Source organism: Acomys russatus, chromosome 28 (assembly GCF_903995435.1).
Source record: "Acomys russatus chromosome 28, mAcoRus1.1, whole genome shotgun sequence".
NCBI lineage: Eukaryota > Metazoa > Chordata > Mammalia > Rodentia > Muridae > Acomys > Acomys russatus.
Genome location: NC_067164.1, coordinates 24,839,130 through 24,855,998, shown reverse-complemented (window position 1 = coordinate 24,855,998; position 16,869 = coordinate 24,839,130). Strand labels below are relative to the sequence as shown.

Sequence of the window (16,869 nt, the reverse complement as noted above, 5' to 3'; positions counted from 1 at the left end):
GTGAGCTCCGGTGAGCAGTCAGGCTCATCTCATACAGACCCTCTCAGGACAATGGAGAGGAGCTTGGATTGGATTGTATGTGGGAAAACCATGGGTGAATGAGCGGATGATTGCACAAGGGAATCTTCTGTAAAGTGCATGACTGTTGTGGGAACAGAGAAACCCCACATTCTACACATTTAAATGTCCTGTGTCCCAGTCCTAGTGATGGAAAGATAACTCCTCCCCCCAGGAAAATTACAGCCCCACTGAGAGAGGTGTAACGCATAATTCTCTGAGGAATTGTTTAAATGCAGTTTTGGTAAGTTCTGAGGCAGTGCTAACTAAATTGAGTAGGTAGCCGAAGCTGTGAGTCTGGTGACATTTCCCGGCCTCTGTAGGAACATTCGCCTAGTGTAGAGTGCATAATATGCATATTGCCACCAACTATGTTTAGTTCACGGAGCTAGAGACACAATAAGTAACTGATTTGCCAAACTAGTTTCCGTGGCGTTGTGTGAAGTTGTGCAGGCTGGGGTCAGGCCGTTCCACTGTTACAGAGTGTTCTTCTGGTGTCTGTCTTTTCCTTGTTAGGAAAGATCTTACTCGCCTTGTAAACTGAGGCTTGGTGTTATGTCCATAGGAAGTATTCCTCCGCTGTTAGCCATTGTGGACCCTGACTGACAGGCCCAGGGTTCATAACCCTTCCTATTTAAAGGACGCCACAAGTTTATGTCGTAAGTGAGCCCAAGGTTGTTGTCACCGTTGTTGTTTTAAAGGCAGTCTTGGGTAGAGCTCAGGCTAGCGAAGCATGGGACTTGAAGTCTACAACTACTGCATATCAGCCATTGGTGTTAGGTCTTAAGCGTGTGACTTAACACTCACTTCAGGGTGTTAGGACACTTACGGAGTTAGCAAATGGAAAGCTACTTAAACTGAGGCGATCGTGGCCACCAAAGTAAAATAGACTCTTAGTTATTCACTTAACATATTTTCATTGAAACAAAATCAGAAGAAAATCCAAGTTTTGTGGGTGGTCAAACAGGTACACAACAATAACAATACTGATACAATTTTAACGGAACTGTAAGGTGTTATGTAAGAAGGAATATAAGAACTATTTGTAAGAAATACAGATTGGTATAGCCAGGCATAGTGAATCACTCCTGTAATCCCAGCACTCAGGAGGCAGAGGCAGGCGGATCTCTGTGAGTTCCAAAGCCAGCCTGGTCTACAAAGTGAGTCTAGACAGCCAAGGCTACACAGAGAAACCCTGTCTCGAAAAACCAAGAAGGAAGGAAGGAAGGAAGAAAGAAAGAAAGAAAGAGAAGTCAATCCAGATTGGTGGATCATATGACTTGAGCAAAGTGCTTAAAGGTTGAGGGCACGCTTGACCTGAGGTCAGGGCCTGTGGGCAGTCAGAGCGGGCTGGGGGCCTGCCTAGAACATGCACTCTGCTGTCACTTGCTAGCTGTGACTTTAGATTAAGTAATTCTAGGGAAGGCTTGGGAGCAGGGCCCATGACTGATGTTTTCTGTTGTAGAATTTGCCTTTTGGGGTCTTGTGCTTTGTCTCATTTCCATATAATTTTCCCACAGGGTCTTATGCCAGTTGTTTTTCCTCCTGTACTGTTTTGAAAGCCTCCTTAGGTGCAAATCTTGATTATTTGGGATCTGTATACCTGTGTATACAGCCGTGTAAGGTCTCTGTGTGTCTACCTACTAAATTTTCAAATGTTCTAGAAATGGTGGCTATCAGGATGCTTAGCATCTTAGTTAAGAAGTCTAGAGGAGGTGTCTGTATGTTTTCTGACATCCCACAGTGCAGTGTTGACATCATCATACAGAAAATAAAATAGGTACATCTGCTTTACAAGGAAGTTCTTGAATCCTGTTCTTATGGAAGCAGTTTTCAGTCACCTGACTTGACCTGGATGTTCTAACTTACTCCACAATGTCCTTTTACTCCCTTCTCCAGGAATATTCCGAGAGTTTGGAGGTGCGCGATGCGCGCACAATATTGTGAGGTACCCGCAGTGCCGGCAGCATGCCCTGATGACCATCCAGCAGCTGGTGCTCTCTCCAAACGGTGATGACGACATGGGCACGCTCCTGGGGCTCATGCACTCAGCCCCACCCACAGACCTGCAGTTGAAGACTGACATCTTAAGGGTACATCGATAAGTGTGTCTGCTTTCTTACTGCTAAAATCTAGGGCCCTTTTGAACTTAAATGTAGTGTCAACAAAGAAATTCTTTAAAGAGATGTATTGCTTATTGCTGTTTTAAATCATGTGTCTGGGTGTATGTGTGTGTGTGGGCACATGCTCTTAGCTGTGGGTACTAGGGGAGGCCAGGCCTAAGATCCCGTGGAGCTGAAATTGTAGGGGATCTGAGAGGTCAGTAATGGAACTCATGTCACCTGCAAGAGCAGTACACGTGCTTTTAACCACTGACCTTGTAGACTCCTAAAGAGAAAATTTAAAGTCCAAAATAACCAAATCTCCACAATTTATATACATTAGGGGTTTAGAGACACTGTTACTCGTGTTTTTCAGTGCGTACCGTCCTTCTGCTGATGGACCTTTGGAACAGCTGCCCTGGCTCATTAGAATCATCTGGAATTATTAAAAACTAAACCATATTATCTATTCAGTGGAAACCATCCAGTGTTATGCATATGTGAAACATGTTATGTGATCCTGCATGTAACATGTTCATGTGTTTCCATGTCTGTAATAGATAGTCTAACATCTTACGGTCTCCCTTTGGGTTTAATGTGTGTATTGATTGTTTTATGCCTTGCCCAGCAAGCCTGCAGAACAGTTCTTGCCCTCATGTGCATAGGAGAGAGATCTGGAAGCTTGACTGTGTTCCCTGTGCCGACACACATTCTTTGTGTTGCACTATCCTTCCTCACCAGGATTTGTGCACACACCCACTCACGTTGCTGCAGTCACTGGCATTGCCGTGCAAGACGTTTTTAGGACAAACTAAAGTTAAACATTTCCCTTTTAAATTGACGTACATGTGAGTTCTGTGACTCAAACCAAGGTATAGCATAGGAGTGAGGACTATTAAGTGGCATGTGAAACCGCTTCTCTGTGTTCCAGACAACACCCCTCTTAATAGAGGTACGTGCTATTAGTGACCCTGCGTCATTTCACTTTGGTTTATGTTCTTCCAGTTTCTTGGGCGTGCTGGACACACCTCTGCCACTGAGATCCTGCCTGTGTGGCATACACTGTGTATTGAAGCCACGCTCAGACAGCCGCAGTGTGAATCTAGAGGGTAGAGGAGCTGAGGCCAGAGCCACGTGGCCTCCACAGTTGTGCTTTTTAACTTCTGTGATATGAGTGACAGTTTTAATCAGAAGACTGTTAATGTTTTTGGGGGGGGGGCTAGGACCTCCTTTTTGCATTTAAATAACACCTGCATAAGTTAGAAAAGTCATTAAGCTCTTCTGTCTTCATTAATTTGTTGACCCATGACTTCTAAATACCGTTGCCATTGTAAGCAAGCGGGGTTCCTTAGAGGAACAGGCTATTTTAGAGCTGAGGCAGATAAAGAAACAAAGTGGACCCAACCCGTCTTAATCAGCCAAAAAGTAAGGAAGAGAGCAAGGTAGGGAAGTAGACAGCTGACTGAGGAAGTCAGCACAGGCGAGCGGAGCAGAAGGCTATGCTCACTGTAGGGGGGTGAGAAGGAATACAATCTGCGTTCTTATCACACACACTAGGTTGGTTGTTCTCACAGCAGCGCTGGTCACTGAAGCGCTTCAGCCTGCGCTGGTGTGCCAGCCGTGGAGATCTCAGGACTTGCATCTCAGTGTTGGGAAGCAGTGGGGGTGGGGGTGGGCTCTCAACCTCAATTTCCATTTTTGCTGTATTCAAAACTGCCTCCCAGAGTCTCCAACTGTGGAGACCACAGACATCTGCTAATTTACTTTGAATAATTTACATATAAATCTGAAAGCGTGTGTTCTTCATAATCCTGCTGACACATGCATTGAATATATGGATTATGTTTATGCCAAATAAATGATACATAGTACAATTTTCTCTAATTAGCCTCTGGGATCCAGATCTCATGATAACTTTGTTATTCACTGCTTATCATTTATTGATTTAAGAAAGAAGCTAAGTTGTCTTGGTTTTCAAAGGTTTTCCAATACCGACTATACCATGACAATGCCAACAGATACCAGTTGTGAAGAAATAGGAGATGAACATATCCTAAAATAATAGCTCTTAGGAAAGTAAAATTAAAAAATAAAAATTCTAAATAGCCATCTGAACATTTTTGTTTTTAACTCTGAACTCGCCTATCATCATGAATAAACGTATAGGTACATTCCATGTACAGGTGTGTCCACCACACATAAAAAAGTGATAATGGGGTTCAGAGTTCCTGTGTTCATTGTTCCTTTCCTAGGCTTGATATGTTTAGATGCACATGTACTTTGCTGTCTATAGCACACAGCACCTTAGAGTATGGTAGACTCCAGTTCCCTGGGCATGCTGGACACACCTCTGCCACTGAGATCTCCCTGTGTGGCATACACTGTATATTGAGGCCCAGCTCAGACAGCTGCAGTGTGAGTCTAGTGGGTAGAGGAGCTGACTGTGACAATTCAGTGTTCACAGTGGAGTCATTTCTCATCACGTACCCTTGTTGTTAGAGAGTTACACATGGTATGTACTTGTTGTATATTTGTCCTGGTGCCTTCAAAATTGTGATGGGTTTATGTGTCATCCACTGTACAAAACAATTTGTGTATGTGTGTGTTCGCGGGGGTGGGGTAGGGTGGGGTGTGTGGAGGTGAGGGAATGGGGTGGGGTGTGTGGAGGTGAGGGTGTGGGGTGGGGTGTGTGGAGGTGAGGGTGTGTGGTGGGGTGTGTGGAGGTGAGGGAGTGGGGTGGGGTGTGTGGAGGTGAGGGAGTGGGGTGAGGTGTGTGGAGGTGAGGGAGTGGGGTGGAGTGTGTGGAGGTGAGGGAGTGGGGTGGGGTGTGTGGAGGTGAGGGGAGTTGGTGGGTGTGTGAGGTGAGGGAGTGGGTGGGGTAGTGGAGGGAGGGGGTGGGTGGGTGTGTGGAGGTGAGGGAGTGGGGGTGGGGTAGTGTGGAGGTGAGGGAGTGGGGTGGGTGTGGTGGAGGTGAGGGAGTGGGGTGGGGTGTGTGGAGGTGAGGGAGTGGGGTGGGGTGTGTGGAGGTGAGGGAGTGGGGTGGGGTGTGTGGAGGTGAGGGAGTGGGGTGGGGTGTGTGGAGGGTGAGGGAGTGGGGTGGGTGTGTGGAGTGAGGGGTGGGGTGGGTGTGTGGAGGTGAGGGAGTGGGTGGGGTTTGTGGAGGTGAGGGGTGGGGTGGGTGTGTGGAGGTGAGGGGTGGGGTGGGTGTGTGGAGGTGAGGGGTGGGGTGTGGAGGTGAGGTGGGGGGTGGGTGTGTGGAGGTGAGGGGGTGATGTGTGTGTGGAGGTGAGGGTGTGGGTGTGTGTGAGGTGAGGGTGAGTGTGTGGAGGTGAGGGTGTGTGGAGGTGGTGGAGTGTTGTGAGGTGAGGGGGTGAGGTGTGTGGAGGTGAGGGTGTGGAGTGTGTGGAGGTGAGGTGAGGGGGTGAGGTGTGTGGAGGTGAGGGGGTGGGGTGGGGTGAGGTGTGTGGAGATGAAGGGGTGGGATGGGATGTGGAAGTGAGTTCTCATTCTCTCCATTTTACCTTATTGAAACCATAGCACAGACAAACCATAGCACAGACAAACCATAGCACAGACAGATTAAGGAACTGGTATGTTAAAGCAGGTTTATGTTAGAGCCAGAATTGGAGTCCAAGCATTCTGACTCTGTGATCTGCATCTACTCTCAAGGGTATTGTTAAGATTTTATAATGTTGAAATATCTTAACATGAATTATAATTGTTAAGAATAATTTACTGAACTTGGCAACATAGATGTGATACCGATACCAAATACTTTTAAAAATGGATTAGCGAAAGAATGAAAGGAATATACTCGATGTTTTAGTTATATGCACAGATTATATATTTTCTTTTAAAGTAAAAAATCTTAGTATACACAAAGAAGTCATCATTTCTGAAGCAGTGTGTCTCAGAAGGGTGGTTAAATACAGTATGTGCACTTATACCCTAGGTTAGCACAGAGCCTTTTCATTCTTTGACTGCCCTTAGAAACGTGCAATATTTTAAGAAAATGGCCTTCTGAAATGTGGTGACTGCTAAGATGAAAGTGTATCTGGTATAAGGGTAGACATTAGCCTACTGTGTTACAAGAACTGAGGCAAGGGAAGAGCCCATCGCATCTGTCAGCAGATGTCAGAGTGCAGCTCAGGACAAGAGAGTATCACAGATGTATCTGGGGAGCAGGAAGTTCCTGGGTTAAGCCTTGCCTTTGCCAATTATTAATTCAATGTGGAAACTTTGGTAATTTTTAAAATATGGACTGAATTTCCCATCCAATTAATGATGATGATGATGATGACGATGGTTGAACAGCCTTGTTTTGAAAATCCAAAAGTTCAAAAAACTTCAAATTCTTAAAAAAAAAAAAAAAAAAAAAAAAAGTAGCGGTGTTTGCCTGTATATTTGCTTGTATATCGTGTGTATGTCTGGTGCCTATGAGCCCGAAAGAAGAAGGCTGACAGATCCCCTGGAACTGTAGTTACAGACAGCTGGGAGGCCCCCATGCAGCGCTGGGACCTGAACCTGGGTCCTCTGCAGGAGCAGCCCGTGCTTGTAATTTCTTAGTCATCACTCTAGCCTCAAATTCTAGAACTTTTTGATATGATGCTTCCTGTAGAAAGTCCCCTACAGTAGAACTCTTGTTTAATACATAAAATTGTTACACACATACACACACAGATTTTCTATTTAAACTTGCTTCCCATACCTAAGGTATGTCATTGAATATGTTTTCTGAAAACAGTACAAGAAATTCCTAGGCCTAAGCTGTTTGGCTGAGAAGCACTCAGTTTACACCCTTAACTCTGTTGTGGGTGAAGATCTAGTGCTTTGCATGCTTAGATGGACAGTTAAATATCAGGTGATAGTGACTGAGTGACAAATGGCAGGATGACCGGCCTTGGCTGCCCTGAGTAGGCCCTCCTTGTGGTCCTCAGGCTGTAAGTCCTTTCCTAGAGCGCCCGTCTTCCAAGTCCTCTGCGCCTGAGAAGCTGTGTGTATGAAACAGAGACCTCAGCTCTTGGCTGCCTATGCTCATCTCTCTGATCCCCTGGAGTGATTCATCTGCTGCTCAGCTAAACAGCCACAGGTCCTCATGACCACATGATGTTAGTCTCCCTGTCTCACTTACTTAATACATTAAGTAATTGAATTTGTTGATTACCTTAAATGAGGTAAGGCTGTGTGTCTAGCCGTTGTCTGCATCTGGTCTTTTCCTATCAAAAGATATGTGTGGTGGGGCTGGAGAGATGGCTCAGTGGTTAAGAGCACTGCCTGCTCTTCCAAAGGACCCGGGTTCAAATTCCCAGCACCCACATGGCAGCTCACAACTGTCTGTAACTCCAAGATCTGACACTCTCACAACAATGCACATAAATTAAAATTAAATAAAATATTAAAAAAAAAAAGATACGTGTGGTTACTACCTGAAGTTTATCTGCATGTTCTTTGATGGGACTCAGCAAAACTTTTCAAATGCTTTCTAGATTATTTATTGGTTAAATGACAAAAATGTTCATATCCGATACTCACAGAGTGACGTTCCACTTTTTGATGCCCACGCGTGGTGCTTTTGCTCTGGTTTTTAAGTCGAGTGACCTTTGTTTCCCCTCTTCTCCCCTGCAGGCCCTCCTGTCAGTCCTTCGAGAAAGCCACCGCTCAAGAACGGTTTTTAGGAAAGTCGGAGGCTTTGTGTACATTACATCCTTGCTGGTTGCTATGGAGAGGTCTCTGAGCTCTCCTCCCAAGAACGGCTGGGAGAAAGTGAACCAGAACCAAGCGTTTGAGCTCCTGCACACTGTGTTCTGCACGCTGACTGCCGCCCTGCGCTACGAGCCCGCCAACTCGCATTTCTTCAAGACCGAGATCCAGTATGAGAAGCTGGCGGACGCTGTTAGGTTTCTCGGCTGCTTCTCAGACCTCAGGGAAATAAGTGCCGCGAACGTCTTCCCCTCTCACACACAGCCTTTCCAGAGACTTCTGGAGGACGGCGCGGTCACAGTGGACTCGGTGACACCCACCTTGCGGCACTGCAGTAAACTCTTTACTTATCTCTACAAGGTGGCCACGGATTCTTTTGACAGGTACGGGGCCTGCTTTAACCTTCTGAATTCCAGGGTGTGCGGCGCAGCGTGAGTTAGCTGCAAGGAACTTGAAAACCAATGACATTTCTGTTTACCTGAGGCCTGCCACTCTGCTGGGGGTGGGGGTGTGGGGGGAGGGCTGGCTTACTGTTACCCGGATGTTGAGTTTGCAGCGCAGACAGGCTCTGCAGGTTGAGTAAATGCAGGTTCAGTCAGCTCCATTGCACTTAGTGGAACAGCTTCCGTGACTTTCTTTCATGGCATGTTTTTGTTCTTTACTCTGAGAAAACCTTAGGTACATGCCAGTGTGTTCATCCTGGGTACCAGCTGGAGATCACAGTTACTATGATACATATTTGCAGGCTGGTGGCAGATAGCTTGTCACACTCCGCATTTCCTAGTCCTTGAGAATGGCACGGCTCCCTAAGAAACGTATGTGTACCTGGAACATCCCAGCCAGGAGTCCATCGGAGTCGTTTACCCAGTCCTTGAGTAAACAAGTGCATGATGGGATAGAGACCTGCTGCATGCCAGGGCACTGTACATTCAGGAGTGAGGCTTTAGCTCTGCACAGTACTGCCTGGGTCCTGGCCACCACTCCCTGACAGTGTGCACACAGTGGGTGATGACACGCTCTCTGAGGAAAGGCTCAGGGTTCTGCACAGAGCACTCCTGTACCGGCATCATTGACGCTCATTGCTCTGACTGTGTTTTCAATTAATTTCTGGCTTTGAAAATAATGCAGTCCTGTTCTAATTTCTCCAGTTTAAGCATTAGCATTAATAGTTTCCAGATTTCTTTCATAGAATAAAAAGGATTTTTCCACTTCAGCCGTAAACAGACCAAGTAACCAGAGATTCTCATAGGTTTTTTTTTTTTTTCTTTTTCTTTTCTGATCATGGAATTTCTACTTTTAAATATAGGCTTGAGATGATGTTTCTTGCTTCTTGACAACAGTCCTTAGTTATGAGCATATCTGGAGAGCCAGGAATTAGAAAGCGTTGCTCATATCGTAGTTGCTCACTCAGGGAGGCAGGGCGTGGTGCAGAACTGAGGGACTGAAGCGCTGGGGGCAGTGACTGTGGAATTGTATGTAGGCTCTCCTACTCTGCTCCTCTTGCTGCTGACCCCAGTTACTACCCCCTTGGTTCTAGTTGCATCTGTCTAACAAGGTCCGTGTTAACTGGTAGGAGCAGCCTCTGCCCCCAGCAGCCTCCTGTCCTAGTCAGCATGTGTGTCCTGCTTGTGGTCCACGCTCCCGCGGAACATGGAAGATGTTTCTCATGCCACTGACCCCTCATCTCTTGCGAAACTAACCAGCTGCCAGCAGTGCTCTCTCCTAACCTCTAACCCCTGTCTGTTTTGTCATCTGTAGTCGTGCAGAGCAGATCCCTCCTTGCCTGACAAGCGAGTCTTCTCTCCCCTCTCCTTGGGGGACGCCAGCTTTGTCCAGGAAAAGGTACTGATCTTACACAAGAAGTCGATTTGTGGGGTTTCCTGTGCTGACTTACGTGTTGACATAGCTACTGTGCCTTATAACGTAGGGTTCTTGTTTACGTTTGCTTTTTGAGCCTTAAGAAAAGATACTTTTCAGGTTTTGGGATTACTAATTTCCCTTGAGTATGCTGAGGAAAATAAAATATATTTGTTCCGTGAGAATATGAGCGACATGTAGAATATTTACTTCACTCCTGTTATCTAGTTTTCACTATGTTCATCTGTAGAGCAGGTGTTTTATCCTGGGGCTGGGGACGTGGTTCAGAGGTAAGGTGCCTGCTGCATAAATCTGATGATCTCTGTTCGGATCTCCAGTCCCAGGGCTCAGAAGGGGAGCTGTGAGGCAGGGACAGGAGACTCTCCAAAAGGTTTGTTGGCCAGCGCACTTGGCATACACACAGCGGTAAACAAGAGAAAGACCCTGTCTCAAACAAGGGCGATCCAAGGGCTGCCACCTGAGGTTGTCTTCTGACCTTTCCACACAGCACACAGGTGTAGGCCCGCAAGCGATTCTACCCTCCTCACACAGCATGAATCACACACCAGGAAGCTGTGCAGAGAAGTGAGCCTGGAAGTGCTTCCCAGGAGCATTGCTCACTGCGGCCCTCCTTCAGTGGACAAATAGACTGTTCCCCTCAAAGATTAATAGCAGCGTAGCCTGAGTGCTTCTCTGAGGAGGCTGCGTTGCCCTTTCTCATTAGGTGTTGTTGGGGTCATTCTTGGTTTTACTGTTATTCCAAGGTGAACTTCATAGCCCTGGAATGTTTATTTTCTCAGTCGAGTGTAATCTCTTGAAATACAAGGCTGTTACAGAGACTGTCAAAGCTAAGTTTTGAAAAAGCGAAGAAAAAAAAAGCCCCTGAGCCAGGAACTATGGTGCACGCCTTTAATCCCAGGTCTCGGGAGGCGGAGGTAGAGGCAGAGGCAGGCGGATCTCTCTGAGTTCAAGGCCAGCCTGGTCTACAAAGCGAGTCCAGGACAGCCAAGGCTACACAGGGAAACCTTGACTCGAAAAACAAAAATAGCCTACTGAAAGTTTTACTTCCACATATTTCATGAAAATATGTAAACTGGTCCAGTTTATTGCACATTTAAATTATATAAATTTTTTTAAAAAATGCAGCGAGCCAGCAGGAGATTGGCTAAGAAGAGCTAAGGTCCATTTCAGATTCTGTGTAAACCTGCACCGAACATGATCAGTCTGTACAGCCAGCTCCTTCTACCTTCCTCTTTGTCCTCACAGGCTACTGCAGTTCCTTAACTCTTCTGTAAACAACTCCAGTTTGTGGGAAATGAATCTGTGAGTCTGTAAACATTGTGCTTTTGATCCTAATGACAGTTGTTCAGATTACAAAACAAATATAATTGCGGATAATGGCTAAGCAATATCATACATTCTGCATTTTATTTCTGTGTCAGCAAATTTAAACAAGCTCAGATTGAAAATCTGGTTTGTATTGGATGCGTAAGAAAACCTTTTCATCTTGTTGCCTGAGCAATATGGTCTATGAACCATTTACGTCATATTGGGTACAGTAATAATCTAGGTAAGAAACTGTGCCTATGTTACAAGTTATTACCCCACTTGACAGGTGAATCTTGAGCTTGGAGGCGGCTCACCAGGGCGTCTAGGAACTGGTCCCCTGGGGACACCCAGAGCCAACTAAACCTATAGCACCCGTCCTGGAGATGCGAGGGCACATTTCATCTTTTGTCTTATACTGGGGCTTATATCCCATTACAGTTAATCACAAGCAGTTTTAGGTAAATTTAGCGTTGTTCAGTATTTTGTGACCTCAGATGTCCTTTTCTGTCTTGTGTGGTCCCATGAGTAAACAGGACTCTGTGCATGCCAAGTTGTTTTTCCTTAAAGAATTGAGCTTAATTCAGGAAGCCGTGAATTAAAGATGAATTTGAGTTAGCCCAGTATATCTTTCTGTTGTAAACTGAGTGTGATAAAAGACATTTAAGTTTGAACATTAGTGTGCTTATGATCTCAAAATATTAGTAAATGTGAGTGAAAGCATTATGAGGTAGTTGAAACCTCACAATTACTAAAACTCCTGATTTTAAAATGACCATATCATAAATGATAAAGGGCTACAATTTTGCTATGTTCCAAAGCATTTAGTCCTTATATTTATTCACTGAAGCTCACAAAGTAAGCAATTGACCGGCTAAAGAATATATTTCTTTTTAAAAAATTCTCAAAGAATGGCTGATCTAAATGATAACTGACAAAAAGAAGATGGGTCTGCATAGCGTTCTGCGTGTCTATAAATCAGAAATGGGTTTTCATTGTTTGCAGTCAACTGTGGAGATGCTGGAGATTTGACTTAGTGGAAAGCTGTCACTCAAGCAACAGAGTGTGTGTGAAGAGCCCTAATCCCTATGTTTCCTCCATCCATCTTACAAGCCAATACCATGACACTGTCCATGCTAAAAATTCAGCACTGTCCCACCCCCACTGCACTTGCACATGCTAGGAAGGCACTCCCCCACCAAAGCCACATTCCCCAGCCCCCAGGCCAACAGCTACAGGCTGCCGGTTAAGTCTCCTCCTGAGTTATAATCAAGCAAATAATACTGTATGTTTATTCACATGCCCAAGTATAGTACGTTTTGAAATTTGAATTGCAGTCATGTAGTCACATTATTTCTAGAACTCCTTAACAAATTACATCAGCTCACGGGCATCTCTTCCTTTTGGCAGCACATGTTGGGCTTGCTGGCAAAGGACAGACCAGCCCTGCACTGTGTTTTCATGATCTCTGGAACATTCTGACACTGAAGAAGGTTGCCCTTCTGCCCCCTGTCTTACATGGAAACCTGGGATTCTTCTCTATTTTCGAGATAAGAAGACCTAGCCAGCCTCATGTTTGGGAAGTTAAGACATGTGACTTTTCCATTGCTTTTAGTTTCAGAGAAATATGAGGACAAAGCTGTAGATGAGCAATGTTGAGACGAGAAACAAAGCCTAAAAGTCAAAGTAGATCTGGGCAGGAGGAGGCCATAGCCACTGGGGTCCTGCACATATCCTTGTATCTTTTGAGATACCTGATAAAAAGCACAGTAGAGTTTGAGTATTTGACTGTGTATTACCAAAACAGGCTGATGGAACACAGCCACAACATTCATACTAGCTGATGGTTGAAACGTTACTTTATTCCCTTTGCGCACCTGGGTCTTGCTTATGAACTAAATATTTAATATACTTCCCATAATCCATAATTGAAAAGTGGTCATACCTGTTACCTGGTAACAGTTGTTTCTGTATACTTGTCCTATAAAGTGTACCTAATTTTAGTGAGTATAAAAAACATGTCGTGTTTTGAAGTTTTTTTCTGATTTGAAACCCATCTGTTTATGACAGTATTGCCCTACAAAGTTCATGATGTTTGCCCCTATATTTATCTATTAATGAAGACAGAAAGGTGTCTTCCTGAGCATGACCCTGATCTAAGTTAAAATTTGAGTTAAAATATTAATTCAGAAATAAGCTTCTAAGGAAGTTGTACATGTTATCTATATCTGTAAAATCTATGTACATGTAAAATGTACAACTGAAATCTATGTTTGCATCAAATTGGATTTGTTTTGTTTATAATGAAAATGTTTTTATGACATTTTAAATTTTCAGTGGATGGGGATCTCTGTTACATTGTAAAATTAATTTTTTTTCTAGATGGATAAAAATATTTTAAGGAATAAAGGAAACAGATACAAGGCAGCTACCCATTAGTAAGATGTGCTTAGAAATCCTTCCTTTTCTTTTTATAGGAGTGGTCTGTTTGCATGTATGTGAGTGCACTGGGTAGAACCTGGTGCCCAGAGAGGCCAGATGAGTGTGACAGATCCTTGCAATTGTAGTTACAAATGAGTGGTTGTGAGTTGTCATGCGGGTGCTAGAAATAGAACTGGGGGCCTCTGCAAGAGCAGCCAGCGCTCTTAATTGCTCAGTTATCTTTCCAGGCTAGAAACCGTTCTTGATAAACTTAGACACTACCTCTTTCTGAATGTAAACCAGCCAAATCCAGAGAGTGCAGCCATAAACGTGTCCAGGATTGCTGGGCTTAAACAGAGAGGGCCCGTGTGCAGCTGAGTGTGTTTCTACAATTTCTGTAAAGAGTATATCATATATTTTTGAGATACTGAGTCCCTGATGGAACGCATCTGCTTGTGACCTGCTTGAGCTGGGGAGCTGCGGCAGCACAGAGCTCTGCCGAGGTCAGGCTGCCACCACCCGCTGGAGCAGGAGCACCACAGACTGTGGCCGCAGCACGTTCCCCCGAGTCTACAGAAGCGTACACTTTCTTGAATTGTACATGAGCATAACATGAGGTAGAAAAGGAGACCAGTGAGGGGAGGGGATGTGCGTGTGCAGGGACTGGCCTGACTGTCCATCTGATAGAAACTTATTCTTTGAAACATGCCTTTTCGGGCTGGAGAGATGGCTCAGCGGTTAAGAGCACTGGCTGCTCTTCCAGAGATCCTGAGGTCAATTCCCAGCAACGACATGGTGACTCACAACCATCTATAATGAGATCTGTTGCCCTCTTCTGGTGTGCAGGCATACATGTAGGAAGAACACTGTATACGTAAAAAATAATTTAAAAACACAAACGCCTTCTCGATTTATAAGACTGAATGTTTTCAGTATAGTGGGGAGACACACAAAACATGCGTGCACTTCTCAGCTGAGCCAGCACTCGCCCAGTCACCTCTGCCAGAGCAGAGAACTCATACCTCATTAGCGCAGGCTTCTGACTGAGTGGTTCAGCATTGTCAGATATTAGCTAAACTGCTATCTTCTTGGAGTTGTGAATCACTCACTCACCTGCTTTTAAAAACTACCTTCTGGTACAAGTGCCAGTGTTTAATGAAACAAGCGAGAGAGTAGATAGCACAGATGATACAAGGCAAGAATTGCCAAACTGCCTGCGTGAGCTCGCTGAGGTGGCTACGTATTGTTTTGCTTTTATAAATGACTCACCCGTCAGGTCTTTTGCAACCCTGAATTTCAAGGCTTTTTGCTTATCAGAAAATGAACTATGAATAGGATATTAAGCAGATTCTAAAGAAGCCCCCCCCCTTTTTTTTGTAGGCATGCATTTCATTGCGTTTCAACTCCCCCCGTGTGTCCTGCAAAAAATGTCACTGACCTGAGGCTTCATGTGACGAGTTCACCTCTACAGAGTTCCGACGCTGTCATCATCCACCCTGGGGCCATGTTGGCCATGCTGGACCTCCTGGCCTCTGTGGGCTCAGCGACACAGCCAGAAGTAAGCTGGGTTATGGTAGTTCTCTTCCTGTTTAGTGAATGGAAGTGACGTGTATTTATCTGAGATGTAAGGGCCAGGAAGAACATGGGATGTAGTTGGCCCGTCACATCCGCCCTTGGAAATCCCTGTCCGAGCCGTGCATTCTGGGTAGCAGTTTTGCTCTTGGATCCAGTCAGTCTGTTTCCAGTAGGGCCCAGATGGCTGCTTCTGCTATGGGGCTCTCTTTCCCCTTGTACATCCTGCCCAGTGGTGGGAATGGCTCAGAGGCGATCGATCCAGAAGGAAAACCGCCTGTAGATGTCACACTGGGCCTGTGTATCCGTTCTGTCTTGGAGCCCTCAAAAGTTTGGGTTGCTTACAGTTGGGGTGACTATTTGTGATAAAATGTTGTATGGCTTCTCAGCCCAAAGTGTCACAAATGTCAATGACAAACTTCCCTTAAAGCTAGCTAGCTGTCACCATGAAAAAGACTGTACAGCCCAGATATGGTGACATACAGCACTGGGAAGGCAAAGCAAGGCCAGTCTCTGAGCTCTTGGCCAGCCTGGTCTACGCTATAAGTTCCTGGATGCTTAGTGATTCCCTGTCTTAAAAACAAAAGGGGCCTTACAGGTACTGTTTCTACGGAAACGGAACTATCATTTGAGCCGTTCAAAGACTTCAAAGAGAATAGAGTTCAGTCAAGTGTGAGTGGAACAAAACCAGAACCAGAGATTTCTGCCTGACTTTGAATTACTATATGGATTGCTTTGAGGTAGTTCCGTAATTTATGTGAGATGTGTTTTCAAGTAACTAAAACTTCCTGTTGCAAGTGGTGTTTCCTGTGGGAAGAAGTGCCACCTGTGTCACTAAGGATGCCCTGGTGGCACGCATCTCTTTGTTAACTTTAGCATGCTTTGGACCTTCAACTTGCTGTGGCCAACATTTTGCAATCGCTGGTGCACACAGAGAGAAACCAGCAAGTCATGTGTGAAGCTGGCCTTCATGCACGGCTGCTGCAGAGGTGCAGCGCTGCCCTGGCTGACGAGGACCACTCTCTGCACCCACCCCTGCAGCGCATGTTTGAACGCTTAGCCTCCCAGGCCTTGGAGCCCATGGTGCTGAGGTTAGTGAATTCTTCTTATTTACCTAAGTTAGTTCGTGAAGGCAGTTCTCAGAGTCTTTTGCATGTGAGCTGGGGGTTTTGCACTCTGTTCTGACCCTGTGGTGAAGGCCTGCAATCTCAGGTACTCAGGAAGCTGCAACAGGGGCATCTCAAATGCTCGGCTTGTCTGGCGGTGATAGTCTGGGGAACTTTTGTCACGTAAGGAAAAGTGAATGGAGTCTGGGGGTGTGGCTCAGTGGTAGAGTGCTCGCCTGGCATGTAGGAAGGCTTAGGTCCAGTTTCCCGGTACCACAAAGAAAAAAAAGTTTTCTTGGGCTGGAGAGATGGCTCAGTGGTTAAGAGCACTGTTTGCTCTTCCAGAGGTCCTGAGTTCAATTCCCAGCAACCACATGGCGGCTCACAGCCAGTGCAATGGGATCTGATTGCCTCTTCTGGTGTGCATGAAGACAGAGCACTCACACATAGAATGCAATAATAAATAAATCTTATGAAAAAAAAAAGTTTTCTTTCATGGACTTAAGGTATAGCTACACAAAAGACAAAGTATTTAGAAGTGTCACAGCTCCAGACCTAGCAGTCATGATTTGAGGCAGAAGGATTGTGAGTTAAGGCCAGACCGGCACACCTTAGTGGCACCGTGTCTCTGTAAATTAAATAAACAAACAAACAAGTAAGTAAGTAAGTAAAAGAGAGTGTGTGTGCGTGCATAAATAAGAGCACATGCGTGCTTATTAATAGTATTT

The 16,869-nt window shown here is 45.3% G+C and overlaps 1 protein-coding gene across 1 annotated transcript in view; it reads left to right on the top strand.

Moving 5' to 3' along the window:
* Positions 1–16,869, top strand: part of Wdfy3 (WD repeat and FYVE domain containing 3) — a 223,573-nt gene that overhangs the window by 105,686 nt on the left and 101,018 nt on the right. The window contains exons 12-16 of the mRNA XM_051170516.1: positions 1,957–2,150; positions 7,785–8,242; positions 9,618–9,701; positions 14,844–15,021; positions 15,912–16,126. Of these exons, the coding sequence (XP_051026473.1) occupies positions 1,957–2,150; positions 7,785–8,242; positions 9,618–9,701; positions 14,844–15,021; positions 15,912–16,126 (1,129 nt within the window). The remainder of the gene's footprint in view (positions 1–1,956; positions 2,151–7,784; positions 8,243–9,617; positions 9,702–14,843; positions 15,022–15,911; positions 16,127–16,869) is intronic.